The following is a 14,134-nucleotide window of genomic DNA, read 5'->3' as shown; positions in this document are numbered from 1 at the left end:
CTTTGACATAGGCAATACCGGGCAAGAATCAATTTTTCGATTGGGGGGGAACATTTCGTCACCGGGGAAAGCAAAAACATCCTATTTGCTTATAAATGTCAAATTTACAGATATTAATTGTCATTTACAACAAAATCATGCTCGACTCCCATTGAAAAATTGCGTAAATTACATAAATATTAGTACAACAAATATTAGAATAATATATCAAATAAATTAAAAGCAAACAATTTCTTAGCCTGAGATCTAAAGGAGTATACAGCTGATTCAGCCTTGCATTGCTACCACACTACGGAAGCTGGTTGCTGCATATTCAACCCGAACAAATTATTGAGCTCAGGAAGCATAGGAGAAAAGGCCATGGTCTTTGGAGCCATGAAATTTAATGTGTTCTCATAAACATTGTACCTGCAAAAGCATAATGCAATAAGCCTTCAACAATCTGGCCTAGTTTGCTCAACAGTGCTCCAAGATATTCCAAAACAAAATCACAGCAATTTCAAATAGGGAACTGAAGAATCTATTGATACCTTATCATGCGACTCTTAGAGGCTCTTCTATCAACCATCTTCCTCTTCTTAGCATGCAACTTTTTCAAAGAATAAAATGTTGTCTCTGCGGATAATCAAATAAACAATAGAAGTTCAGGATCAATTAGGTCATGATTGTTAACGGAAATAACTGCTGGCTTGTTCCATTTTTAAAGTTACAAAAACACAAACACTTGAACAATAGAAGTTCAGGATTGATTAGGTTCCAAGCCCCATATAAGCTGAGACAATACACTATCATTGACTTCAATAGCTGCAGATACAGATTGTTTGAATGAAACTTTCCTCTTGACTCAGACTTCGTTACTTAAAGTTGGTTAGACGAGTCCAAATTGTTTGAAAATCATGTTTCATCCACTCTATATAACGATAGCAGCAAATTAATAAGGATACAGGACATCACTTGGGAGGTTACAATCCTTAATAATTTCAAAATACACACTTTTTATATGCAATCTGATTGCATGTGTTTTGAACTACAGAAATCTTATAGATTAGGTAAACCATATCGCATATCAAACCTTTTACTTATTCTTAAAAAAAGGTTAAGAAAAACCTTATAATTACTAAAATATATAAACCTCCTTTGGACTCAAATGACTTAGAGATTGCCTTTTCATCAGGAAGAAGAAGGTATAGGAAAATTTAAACTCAGAGAAGAAGGTGACTATACCTTACATGAAAACTAATAAGACTACATACAAGAGAAATGGTGATGATCCAATCCAATTTGAAGTTCAACAAGGAGTATAATACACTAATTAGAAATTGGCAGGTGCAGAAAATTCACGAAGAGCAGAGGAACAATGTCTCATCAATCATTTCAAGACCAGTTCATGGAAGAAATGAGAATACTATACTAAACCCTCCAACTAATTCATTTGCAAAATGTCCCCTAGGCAGAAAATAAAAAACACTTAAGAGATGCATAGATTCAGCCAAGAAAGTATTTCTTCTGTTCTTATCAACCAAGGTAGTAGCATAAAGAGCACAAAACACCACTCAGTAAGGTTGTTACTTGTTTTTGCCTTTTACGCTTAATTGACAAAACAATTACCCCTATAGAGAATTCAGATAACATATTTTCGGAATTATGGACACCTACCTAATACATGCTAATGCGGAAATTGCCCGCATAGTTATGCTCCTGGACTACTATGCGCCTGTACTTTTTATTCTCTAGGTTGAAATCTTCAACTTGTATCCACTAGGTTCAAATATGTGGATTACGTTATACATCTCCTTAGCTCATACTGAATGCAAGATATAATTACTCTTTCTCCACCAGGGACAGTAGTGCAGAGGTGAGAAACTGAGAATCGTAACTACCTTGAGTAAGAACAGCCACTTTGAGTCTGTCCAGTTCCCTTGGGCAGGTTTACCTAGTAGAAGAATTCCACAACAAGTGAAAGGATAATATAGTGCTAAGCATTGATAACTAAACATGTATCTGACCAACAAGATCAGAAAACTCACAGTTGCTCTTAGCTGTTGGTCATTATATTTTGGATCAATGTTGAGGCGGAAATGGGCTTCAGCAGTTTCTACAAATTTCATATTCGTCATTTCTTTCAGTAAAGCAATGGCAGGCTGCAGCGCATACTCTTTTTTGGTTTCCTATATTTCTGAATTTCCAAGAATCTTTTGGACCTTGTCTGACATTTAAAAAAGAAGACAACCGAGCGCTTGAATCACTACTGAAATCTTGGAAGAACTTAAAAATAGGACATTGCAGGAATATATCTAACAACATAAAAATAAACAAGAACCAAACTATCAAACGCAACTTTGGAGAATTCTCAACCTTTATAATTATGCAAAAACATGCGAAAACCATCAAACTTGAAGGATGTAAATACCAAATTTTGCACAACTAGTCTCTTCTCCAAGATAACGAAATGGTGATAATTACTCATATCAATCCTTCATTTTTAGAACTTAAAGAAGCATAACGAACAATTATTCGCTAAATTAACCGCTGTTCATCAGAATAGAAACTAAATGTAAGAACAACACATGAATTTTAATCCCAAAACCGTATACCGAAAGCAAGCAAAACCCACCAACGAGATAACCCAAAAAATCAAATTTCACCCCAAAACAATGAAAATCGGAACTTGAAGCAGAAAACCAGAAAAAGACTCACTCTGTCTCTCTTCAAAAGCAATGCAGCCTTCCCTTTCTTGGGCTTTGAAGAAACAGCAACAGCAACAGACCCATCACCTCCTTTCACTTCTTCGTTCTCATCCACATCCTCAGATACCTCTGCCTCCGCCGTCAGAGCCGCCGCGGGCACTCGGTGAGGCTCGGAATTGGTACATTTGCTTGGTTTTATCTCGCGAGGCCTCAGAGCCAGCGGGCAAAGGCAGAAGGTTTTGAAGAGGGGCTTGGGCTGGAAGGAGACGAGGGAGGGAGTGAGGTCTTGTGGGTGCGCGTAGGAGGAGGCGTACGTTAGCATGAGGGACGAGGGTGTGGTGCTGGTAGCCATTGTTGGAGCTCTCTGTAAATGAAGGATTTTGATAAATTGCTATCCATCCATTTAATGCTCGGAGATAAGAGGTGGCTGGAATTGTCTGCTATAGACCTTATGGATGGTATGGTACACCACAGTTACCATCAGCAATTGTAATTACAATAATACAGTAAATAAGACGTAATATTAATGAAGTTCGACAAGTGCGTTTACATTTTCGAAGCAGCAGTATTAGTAATCTAGGAAACTTATTGACACTAAAAATTTAATGGCCGAATTTTTTGTGTGGTTTTGTGGTGATACTGTACTTTCAATGCGACCTTCGTAGTGAAAAAATTAATTAAACCCTCGTGGTAAGCTCGGCTAGCAATTAAAGTACAAACGTAAACTTTTGTTAATCTTCTATTAAATAAAGAGAGTAAAGTCGGCCTTTCAAAATCAGAAAGTAACCTAAGAGCATCTTTAAATGAGACGTTAAAATAAAAACATCAAATTTAAATTGGGAGTTTTAACGAAAAGTCTGAAGTACTGTTCACTTTAACGAAAAATCACATTTTTACACTAAAAAGTCAAACATGGTACTATTCACTTTACCCTTTATTTTGTCCTTATTGTTAAAACTCAAAATTTTTAAATCATTTTCATTAGTTTTTCTATTTAAATTTGATGGCTGATTTGATAATTTGACATATTGTCAATTTTCCTTCCACCTGTATGTCAGAATTTATTGCTTCATTTATGTTTATTTAAACAAAAATAATAAAAGTTGGGTTGTTGTTGTTATAAAATAATACTTAAATATGCTGACATTTAAGGTAAAACAAATGGAATGCCTTTGGAAATAACAAAAATAAAATTTGAAGGCAACTTCAAATTTGACATCTCTTTGCCCATGTTAGCTTAACCTTGTTTTCCATGTCATCTTTGACATCTTAGTTGGAGTAAATGATACGTCATTTGTTACCGTTGTGGTATTTTTGATATTTTCTTTGGAGATGGTTTAATAGCTAGAGCACCTTTATCTTGTATTTGCACATCCACCTTTAGCCATAACATTTGCTTTGCATCTGCTTCTTTCATGGGAAGCTGTAAACATGAAGGAAGGTTCACTAATTCATCCTCTGTTAGGCAGTGAACAAGCAATCAAATGACATATAAATCGACATAAGAACTCATAGTAGTTATAAGTTTGATTTTGAAAGGACGACTTACCCTTTTTATTTAATGAAATACTATCGGAAGTTTAGGTTTGGATCTTAATTGCTAACAGAGTTCACCACGAGAGATTAATTAACAATTTTTTTCACTACGAGTATCATATTGAAATGCAAATATTACCATAGGGCTGCAAAAAACAATTAGGAAAACTAATGAAAAGAACTTTAATACTTTGAATTGTAATATAAAAAAATCATGTAATAACTTTATTTATTTAATAGTCATGACAATACTCAATATCAAACCAGCTCAATAAGACTGCCCAAAACAAAATAATTTATTGAGCTTTCGATTTCACCCTGGACATCGGTCTTGGCCTCTAAACGTCAGGTTTAACGACTTGTGCCATTGATGAGCCCTGCGCCCATGGAGGTCGTTTCCATACCCGGTTTGAATTATCGTCCCGAAATGCTGGTCTTCAAGGAAGTAAGGATTCTCTATCTCCTTGTCGATGTTGCCCTTGCCCCTCGAACTCCTCTCTTTCTCGTGTGTAAAAACTTCCCCTTCTCCTCTGCGTCGTCCTCCTCTGCTACTCCTCATGCTCTCTCTGCTCCTCCTGCTTTCTCCTCTGCTTAATGTAGTCGGCGCACTTTCTCTCACACTGTTGCTTCTGCCATTTCTCAAACCCTCGCCGGTGTTTGCATTGGTGATTGCACTGCTTCAGCTCCATGGCTTTTGTAGCAGTGGACGAGGACCACTGGTGTAATATAAAAAATGGATACTTGGATGCGGTCCTTAGACCCTAACGCTCTTTGATTAAAACCTTAATGATATTCAAAGTTTGATCAAAGTCCTTTGACTTTGTACATATCATTATATTACTATTAATATTTATATTTTTATAGTTTTGACAATAATTGTTTGATATTTTATGAGATTTATAATTCTATAAATTTAAAATCTCTCATTTTAATACTATTAGAAACAGCTACAATAAAAAAATTCAAACATTTTGATTGAATAAATGGATAAAAACTATGTAACAATAAGAAATAATAAATGGTAAAAGAATGTACCCATGGTACATTTCACATATAACAAAATGGTACATTAATAAAGAATAATGGGTACATTATAAATAAACTAGGGTACAAATAAAAGATTAAAAACATTATGAGTACAAATGAAATTTTTTAAAATATGGGTGCAAAAAGAAATTAATACATGGGTACAAATTAAAACTAAAAAGAAAATACTACAAATTAAAAAAAAATGTTGCAAATTAAAAGTGGGTACAAACTAAAAATATAAATATATGATATAAAGTTTAGCCATAAAATATAAATATACCATATGTAATTTTTCTATCATTGATTAATTATACAATATCACGTGACGGTAAACACATAGGCACAAAAACAAATAAAACTTTAAAAAATATGGGCAAAAAAAGAAATTAATATATGGGTATAAATTAAAACTGAAAATAAAATTGGTACAAATTAAAAGAGGTTTGCAAATTAAAATGGGTATAAACTAAAAATAAAAATTTATGATAAAAAATTTAGCCATGAATATAAATATACTTTTTTTTTTTTGACAAAGAAATAATCCATTAATGTAAGGTAAAATACAATTTGTGAGAGATGGGCCTAAGTCCAAACAATACACAAAGCCTTACATAAAACAGAACATGACATAAAAGGAAAACAGACCCAAACCAAGTAGAGCACCAACCCAAAACACAAAGGGATGCCCATACATCATTAGGCATGTAGGCAGCAAAAGTAGAAAAGCTACAAAAAACCTAATCTTCAGCATCCAAAAAACCACCGATGCCGCCACCGCACCTCCAACCGCAATAAAATCCGTCGCCCTAAAAGAAAAAGAAACCCGAACCATAAACTAGATCTGAGAGGGTTATGCAAAATCTGTCCACCAAGAACCAAAGCCTCCACATCCACACATGCAAGGAAGGTCACAAAACGTAACAGGAGGAGGGGGAAGGCAAAGGGGGTGTGTAAAACACCCTTGTTCCGAAGAGAATCGTTCCACACTTCGCCCAAATTTTCCGGCAAGCCGGTTTGGTAATGGGATGGGAGGGTTTGGTCTTGAGTAGAAGAAGAGCCCAAAACTCCAAGATCTAAATCGTGGTTGAGAGTCGGAAAAGAAGAGTGGGAGCAGGAGGAAGGACGAAAAAGTGGGTGCGAAGGTGAGGGGAAAAGGGGGAGGCAGAGAGCAGCTTATGGGTGAGAAGTAGGTATAGATCTAAGACAAAGGCTCAGAGATTTGAGCGGCGATGAACACCGAAAAGGCATGCCAAGGACACACAAACCGGCGGAGCCGATTGGAGCGGTGGGAGCCAAAAAAGGATGGAGGAAAGGAAGAAAAAAGAAGAGGACAACAAGAAAGACAGCTGATGAAGGTGGAGGAAGGTGGGGAGGATGCAAGTAGGAGGAAAGGAGAGGGTGCCGCTAGCCCAAGCCGAAGCAAGGGCCAGCGACGCCATGAATGCTAGGGTTTGGAGCTCTTTCAAAGAGAGAGAGAGATGGAAATTGTAACATTTTTAACACTAAAAAAAAATATTTTATTATTAAAATAATTAATGATGTTATTAATACACAAAGTCCTTGATAAAAAATTGAAAAAGAATAAAGTTTTAATCAATGGATTAGAGGGATGGAGGGCTGGTTTGGTATTGCTGTGCTTTGAAAAAAAACTGTTGTGAGAATAAGCGGTTGTGCTGTGAGAATAAGCGGCTGTGAAATAAATCAGCAGAGTGTTTGGTAAACTTTTTTGTATAAATGCTTTTGGAAAAAAAAGCAGTCTGATAGTGGATCTTTTCATTAAAGGAGCGCTGTAGCTCTGTGTGCTTTGAAAAAAAAGCATGTTTTCCAAAGCTGCAAATAGCAGCTTCAGCTTTTTCCTTTGATTTCAGCTTATTCTCACAGCAGCTTCCAAAATAAGCCCTTTTTTTTTCAGTTTACCAAACACCTAAAATCCTCACAGTTTTTTTCATGGGTGTTTTTTTTTTAAACACCTCACTCCTAAACCATCCCGGAATCTAATTTATCTTATGAAAAATTACACCAGTAGTTGACTTGAACGTGGCTACCATTCCTAGATGTACATCCTCGGGGGTGAGGCCGGCAGCCAAAAAATAAGGAGGAGGATTGTCTGCCCTCCTAGTTTCAATGCTCTTCCATGCCCTCCTGTTTTGTGTGGTCACGGTTAAGCCACATCATTATTTTATATTGTTTTTTTATAGATATAATAAGACAAAAATAAATAGTAATATAAAATATTAACGTGGCTTAACCGTGACCACACAATCAGGAGGGCATGGAAGGGCACTGAAACTAGGAGGGCAGACAATCCTCCTCCAAAAAATAAACCTCTTCTCTCCGCAATTAATGTTCTGCAACTTGATTAAGTTCAAGTCTGCATTATTCTATTTGATTAATGTTCCGTGTTATTCTATTTGTTTATATTCTCGTGTTGGGATTTTCATATTTTAAGGGATACTTAACACAAAATATATAGGAGTAGGATTCTCTCCTCTTTTTTTTTTCTTTATTTCCTATTTGAACTGTCATGGTTAAGCTACGTCAATATTTTATATTAATTTTTTATAGAAAAAGAAAGACAAAATAAAAAATGTGAGAGAATGGAATGGAAAGAAGAGGAGAGAGAATCATACTCCAAATATATAAACCATACTATGCTAGTTTCCTCTAGAAGACCCATTATGACTATAGTTAGTAGTAGTATAGATTTGTAGAACAGAAGATGAGCCCTTACTTGATATTATATTAGTAAAGCATTAGCCTTTATAGAGAAAGGCTCTCTTCTGGATGGAGTAGGATTCTATCCTCTTTTTTTTTCATCTTTCTTCTTATTTGAACGGTCACGATTGAGGCACGTCAATATATTATATTAATTTTTATAGTAAGAGAAAGACAAAATAAGAGAATGTGAGAGGAATGGAGATAATCCTAGTCCCTTAGAGCAAGTCCACCCCTAAGGACTTTGTGCCAGCACCCAGCGCATTTATCCACTCAAGTGAACAGTAATAGACTGGAGTGAACAGTAATAGGCCAAGGCATCTCCACCCCTAAAAAAATGGGCTGGCACCCAGCGCATTTATTTGGTGTGTTTTTTTTTTTTAAGTTTATTTCGAATAAGAATTTTTAACCAATTTCAGATAAAATTTCAAATTAACTTAAAAAAAAACACACTAAAATAAAATTACATAAACTCATCAAATAAACTATAAAAAAAACACACTAAAATGAAATTACATAAACTCATCAAATACACTTTATTCTTCAACCACAAGCTTTTTGGTATTTTTTTTCACACAAAAAGTATATGAAAGCTTTGGTAGAAAGTGTAGAAAATATTGAAATGTGGTGTAAGGTGGAAGATGAGGGTTAGGTATTCATAAATAAAAAAATAATTTTTTTTAAAAATTTTATGTATTTTTTAATAATTTTTCTGTATTTTTTAATAAATATTAATTTAGTTAATTAACGTGGACCGTTGATCTGTGATCGGACGGTCCAATTTAAAAGTCAAATTTAAATTTTTTTTACCATTAGAAATCCAACGGTCTAGAAAAACTAGCCGTTGGAAATCCAATGGCATATAGCGTGACACGTCGCCTCTCCTTTGAGAACTGAGTGGGCCTGCGCCGCGGACCCCACCTGTCGGCTAGATGGACCGGGCCACGCCTCAGTCAATTTTGGACTGGGCTAGAGACCGGCTTGGGCTGGGAGCTGGGCAATTGGGTCGGCTGGAGGGGATTCCCTGTGTGCTGGCCTATTTATTCGGCTGGGTGCTGGGCAAAAAGCCCTCCGGTGGAATTGCTCTTAGCTGATGCGTCAGCCATTGGTTGAAAAAAAAAAATGGTTTTGCATGGGTTTGTTTCTTATTTATGAGGCTTTAGTTTTTGTTCTCATTAATTAAATTTCAAACCTTTTATATTAAATAAAATTATTAAATGATTTATTTTAAATAAATTTAACTCAAACGCTTTTAATTAAAATGTCTAAAATAATTTGACCAAATTTAATTATGCAATATTTAAATATAAAAAATTTAGGATTATTTTATGAAATGAATAAACTAACCATAGACACATAACGGTGTGCAAAAACGAACTAAAAACCAGTTGCATGAACTTTTAATTATTATTTTTTATATATAAGAATGATCTTTTGCCTCCGGATTAGGATTCTTTCTCATATTTTTTTTCCCTATTTTTACATTTTCTTTTATTTGAGTGGTCACAATTAAACCACATCAACATCTTATATTAATTTTTAATAAAAAAAAGATAAAATAAAGACTATGAAAATAAAAGATGAAAGAGGATTAAAAATAGGAAATGAGAGAATCCTATCCTTTTCCAACACAGTCCAGCCTTGGCTGTCGAAAAGACGCATGAACTTTTAATTAGTCGCTTTCTCCAAATGTTCACTCCCCAAAAAATAGGTTCTTCTTGTCCACAAAAATCACATTCAAATCGTTTCATCAAAACCCAAAAAATAAAGAAAGAAAGAAAACTGAAAGAGGAAGAAGACCAAGACCCAGTTGGATCCACCAACCCATTTTCTCTCAACAACCTTCATTTCTGATTCTCCAATTCTCTCTCTACTTCTTCAAAGAGGAGAGAGAGAGAAAGAGAGAAGAGAAAGAGGGAGGTAGTGAAAGTAAAGTGCTGCAAAACAACCAACGATGGCTGCAGTCACCACCATCTCCAACTTCTACACTTCTCACTCTCAATTTCCCCCTTCACCAAACACCCCCCGCCATTTCTCTCTCTCTCCAAAAAGCTTCACTCTCACCATCATCTCCCGCACCAACATCACCGCAACTCCCTCCCTCCAACTCACCACCTCCCGCCTCCACCGATCCCCCCTCGCCGCCGCCGCATACGGCGGTGAGCCCCCATCAGGCGGAGGTGGACACGGCGGAAGTGGAGGTAATAACAATGACGGTGATGGAAGTGGTGAGGACCGAGATCGAAACAAGGCGGAGGCCCTGGCGGCAATGGCTGAGGCTGGGAGGTCGTCGGAGAGTCTGCCGAAGGACTTGGCGGCGGCTATAGAGGCGGGGCGGGTGCCGGGGTTGATTGTGAAGAGGTTCTTTGAGCTGGAGAAGTCGGCGGTGTTCAGGTGGTTGCTTGGGTTTGATGGGTTCAAGGAGCGGTTGCTTGCGGACGACTTGTTCTTGACTAAAGTTGGCATCGAGTGCGGCGTTGGGATATTCACCAAGGTCCATGCTTTTCATTTACTCTCTTCCTTTTACGAGACAAAATAGTGATTTTCGCCCTCCCATTTTCTCGCCTCCTCATGTTATGTCACTTGATTTAGTATGATTTATTTAAGAGTAAATTCTTCTTATTAGAATTTGATGTTCACATTTGCTTGTGATTATTCTTGTTGATGCCAAAAATATAACAAAGTCATAATTCTTAGAATTTTGAGAGGAAGAAATCTTGACCGTATTGTGGCATCAACCGTTCTTATTTGGGACAATTTACATGTATTGGGTTTACTGCCATGTGGCATCTTTTATCCAATAATGCATTGCCATGTGCTGCCAAGGACGGCACATGATGGTGAACCCGTTCTGTGTAAGTCCTTCTCTCTCAACATAGATGGTGTCCCTATAATGCATTGGATATCATTGACTTTTGAACATGAAGTACACTTTGGAGTATCTCTTAGTATGGATGTAAGCTCTTTCCATGTTGCTCATTTTTCAGACTGCTGCAGAATTGGAGCGGCGCCGAGAAAATTTTACCAAAGAGCTCGATTTTGTTTTTGCGGATGTGGTATGTCTCTTATATAAATAAGAGCTTTGATTTCATTGTGCTATAAAATGGAAAATTATCATCACAAATCAAAGTAGTTTCCATCTGCTTCATAGATGAGCAGTTTATACAAGTGGTGTTTGTAAAATTAGCGCAACAATCCTCTGAAACGCTTTGGCAGAATCTGAGATATGCCATATGATATAAAGTTAGAAATAAATAAGTTAAACTAGGAAATTCTGCCTTTCAGCGAAGCATGTTCTTCATTTTGGGTCATGGATTGTAATGGATGCAGAAAACTATCTTTGTTCGTTTTGAGCTCAATGCAAACTATTGTTAGCAACCTTATGTGCAATTTGTGCACTTCCAATTACAGAATCATTGAATCATATTCATGTATTTGGTCATTTTTACTCTTCTTTTTTATTTACTTCACGCCCTTTTGTTTTTTCAATCAGTCGATTTAGTTTTCCGTTTGTTGTTATAAGCTTTAATATATGTCAAGCTATGAGTTGCTTTGAGTGCAAAAGTCTGCAGCGATCCTTCAACTTTCTAGCAGAAGTCTTTTGGTCCAATTCATGCTATGTGTTCTTGCCTTCCTTTTCTGGTAGTGTTTCTGTTTTTGGTTTGTTCCACCTTTTTGCCGCTTGACCGTTAAACGGATATTTTTTCTTTTCCTTTTAAAACTTAGGTGATGGCCATCATAGCTGATTTTATGCTTGTTTGGCTTCCCGCTCCTACTGTTTCACTTCGACCACCTCTTGCTGTCAGCGCAGGCCGTATTGCTAAGTTCTTCTATGGGTGTCCAGATAATGCTTTCCAGGTTATTTCTTGCTTCATTATTTTTGGCTTTACAAGTTACCACTTTATCATATACCATACTATAACATCATGTGAGTCATCAATATTGCCTGCAGGTAGCTTTGTCTGGAACCTCTTACTCACTCTTACAGAGAATAGGCGCAATAGTGGTATGTGATTTTGTGTTATGTCATCTAAAATTATTTGACGTTATGGCGCATTGGAGTTTATAGTATTTTGATGGTTTTATTCAGAGAAATGGAGCTAAACTATTTGCAGTCGGGACTGGTGCATCTCTGGTAAGTGAAACACCTTACATGTTTCGAAATGCCTTAGCTTTAGCATTTCTTAGAATTATCTGTAACATCTACGCAAGTAAAACATTATGGCTGTCCTCTTCGTTTTCCCTTTTATCATGAACTTTTCATGTGACATTAGAACACCGAAGATGGCCAAAGCTTCCCGTAAGATACTTGATATTTGTTCTATCTTGGTTGGAAACAATGGAATTTTCAGCAATCATCAAATACTGTTCATACTTTTTAAGTTATGTAGGAAAATCTATATCAGCTTTTGTTTGGCATATAAGCTAAATCTACTAGCATTTGTACTAAACATGCCGGATACTTATGCAGTATATGTCTTATCAAAATTTTCTTTCCGTACTCAAGATTAAAATCCATTACTGATTCTAATTTAATGATCACACCACTGGTTGTCTGAGCTTTGTTGTCTAAAAATTAAATCTAATCAGGACTCGATTTTGGCAAACTTAAATTAAGCCATTGGTAGAACGCCATTAGTTTTAATGCTGTATCAACATTCAAGTATGGTAAAGTTGCAAATTTCTTTTTCTCCAAATAATATACAAAGGCATGAGCTTCTCCAACCAGTCTGAGAATTTATTCACCATTCTGAGGCTCTGGTGTGCTTTATTGTCATTGAAAGTAATGTAATTCTCAATTGCTGTCTGCAATATTATACATGCAGAGAAAGAAATGGGAGTTTTGATACATTGCTAGATTGTTTTTGTCTTGTTTTATCGTTGCAGAATGTACATATGAAGTGTTCTTCGAATTTTGATTCTCTTTTCTCTTATTCGACTATGTCAATATTGTTGACATAGTTAGTAGCCGTTTGGTGTCATATGATGGATTACAGTTTTGATTAAAAATCATTTCAGGTTGGTACGGGTGTAACCAATGCCTTGATTAATGCACGAAAAGCTATCGATAAATCTTTTGCTGGTGAAGCAGAGGATGTTCCCATATTGTCAACTAGTGTAGCTTATGGAGTTTATATGGCGGTTTCTAGCAATCTAAGGTACAAGGGCTTTTTCAGATTTAAGTATTCTACTTATTGTTTACTCTAACCTTCACGAACCATTAGTTTAGGCCATTAACAAACATTTCTATACTGACTGATGCATAAAGAATTTCGAGGCTTTAAATACTGTCATAATCATGGAGAATCGTATCGTTTCAAAAATACCATTTGTGGCATTTCTAGATAGAACTGGGGCCGTTCTGGTTATCATGAAGCTTTGGGTCGTAAGCATATGACTAAAGAGAAACAAGCTCTTCTAACTATTTGAATCCATATATTGTCTCCAAGAACATGGTAACGGTAGAAACCGTTTACAAAATTCTTGCAACAGCAATATATGTGAAAGGATATCTTAAAATACAATCCGAGTAGCTTTAACTCCTCAACTCGTATCGTGAAGATGCACATTCATGTTTATGTGTCTGAACTATAGTCAGTGATGTGTTTGAAGAATCTGGAAATTCATCGTAGCTTAATTATTCCTACCGTGCATGATGAAATCTCTTTTTCAAAGGTACCAAGTTCTCGCCGGAGTAATTGAACAACGCCTTCTTGAACCCTTGCTGCACCAAAACAAGCTTATACTGAGTGCAATCTGCTTTGCTGTTCGAACTGGCAACACGTTCTTGGGTTCCTTGATGTATGATCTGAATTCTCCTTGAATGCCATTTTATTAGTTTCTTGTGCTCTGAGTCTTCATATTCTCATAAGGCTCTTTGTATTGTGGAACAGGTGGGTCGATTATGCACGTTGGATTGGAATTCAAAAGATCCGAGAGTAGAGCGTACCGCAGATGACCAAAGTTACGTGATTGTTGTGAGTAAATTTGTGTTGGATATTGATTTCATTTTACGGAATTACAGATTGTACATCAATGGAATTATACGGGTGCTTTTGGTTTGGTTCATCCTACGAGGTTCAAAAGAAAGAACATGAAATTTTCCTTCATACTTTAGATGTCAGTGTCAACTGCCGGAGAAAACCCTTATAGCAGTAATAGACACC

The 14,134-nt window shown here is 36.4% G+C and overlaps 1 protein-coding gene and 1 pseudogene across 1 annotated transcript; one reads left to right on the top strand and one right to left on the bottom strand.

The window, feature by feature from the left end:
- Positions 1–53: 53 nt before the first annotated feature.
- LOC126597703 (50S ribosomal protein L1, chloroplastic-like) lies at positions 54–3,086 on the bottom strand (annotated as a pseudogene).
- A 6,618-nt stretch (positions 3,087–9,704) lies between these two features.
- Positions 9,705–14,036, top strand: LOC126584352 (protein RETICULATA-RELATED 4, chloroplastic-like). Its single transcript, XM_050248759.1, has 8 exons — positions 9,705–10,461; positions 10,955–11,023; positions 11,694–11,825; positions 11,920–11,973; positions 12,058–12,102; positions 12,987–13,126; positions 13,644–13,769; positions 13,862–14,036. The coding sequence occupies exons 1-8, from the start codon at positions 9,922–9,924 to the stop codon at positions 13,908–13,910; spliced, it is 1,155 nt and encodes a 384-aa protein (XP_050104716.1). The 5' UTR covers positions 9,705–9,921; the 3' UTR covers positions 13,911–14,036.
- Positions 14,037–14,134: the final 98 nt, after the last annotated feature.

This window comes from Malus sylvestris, chromosome 2 (genome assembly GCF_916048215.2).
Source record: "Malus sylvestris chromosome 2, drMalSylv7.2, whole genome shotgun sequence".
Taxonomy (NCBI): Eukaryota; Viridiplantae; Streptophyta; class Magnoliopsida; order Rosales; family Rosaceae; genus Malus; species Malus sylvestris.
The sequence above is the reverse complement of the archived record's forward strand: the minus strand, read 5'-3'. Positions and strand labels throughout refer to the sequence as shown.

Bases quoted from the DNA above. Each gene is read 5' to 3' on its own strand.
- LOC126584352 (XM_050248759.1), top strand. From the start codon at position 9,922: ATGGCTGCAGTCACCACCATCTCCAACTTCTACACTTCTCACTCTCAA. The intron at 11,024-11,693 runs GTATGTCTCTTA...TTTAAAACTTAG, and splicing joins ATTTTGTTTTTGCGGATGTG to GTGATGGCCATCATAGCTGA. The intron at 13,770-13,861 runs GTATGATCTGAA...ATTGTGGAACAG, and splicing joins ACGTTCTTGGGTTCCTTGAT to GTGGGTCGATTATGCACGTT.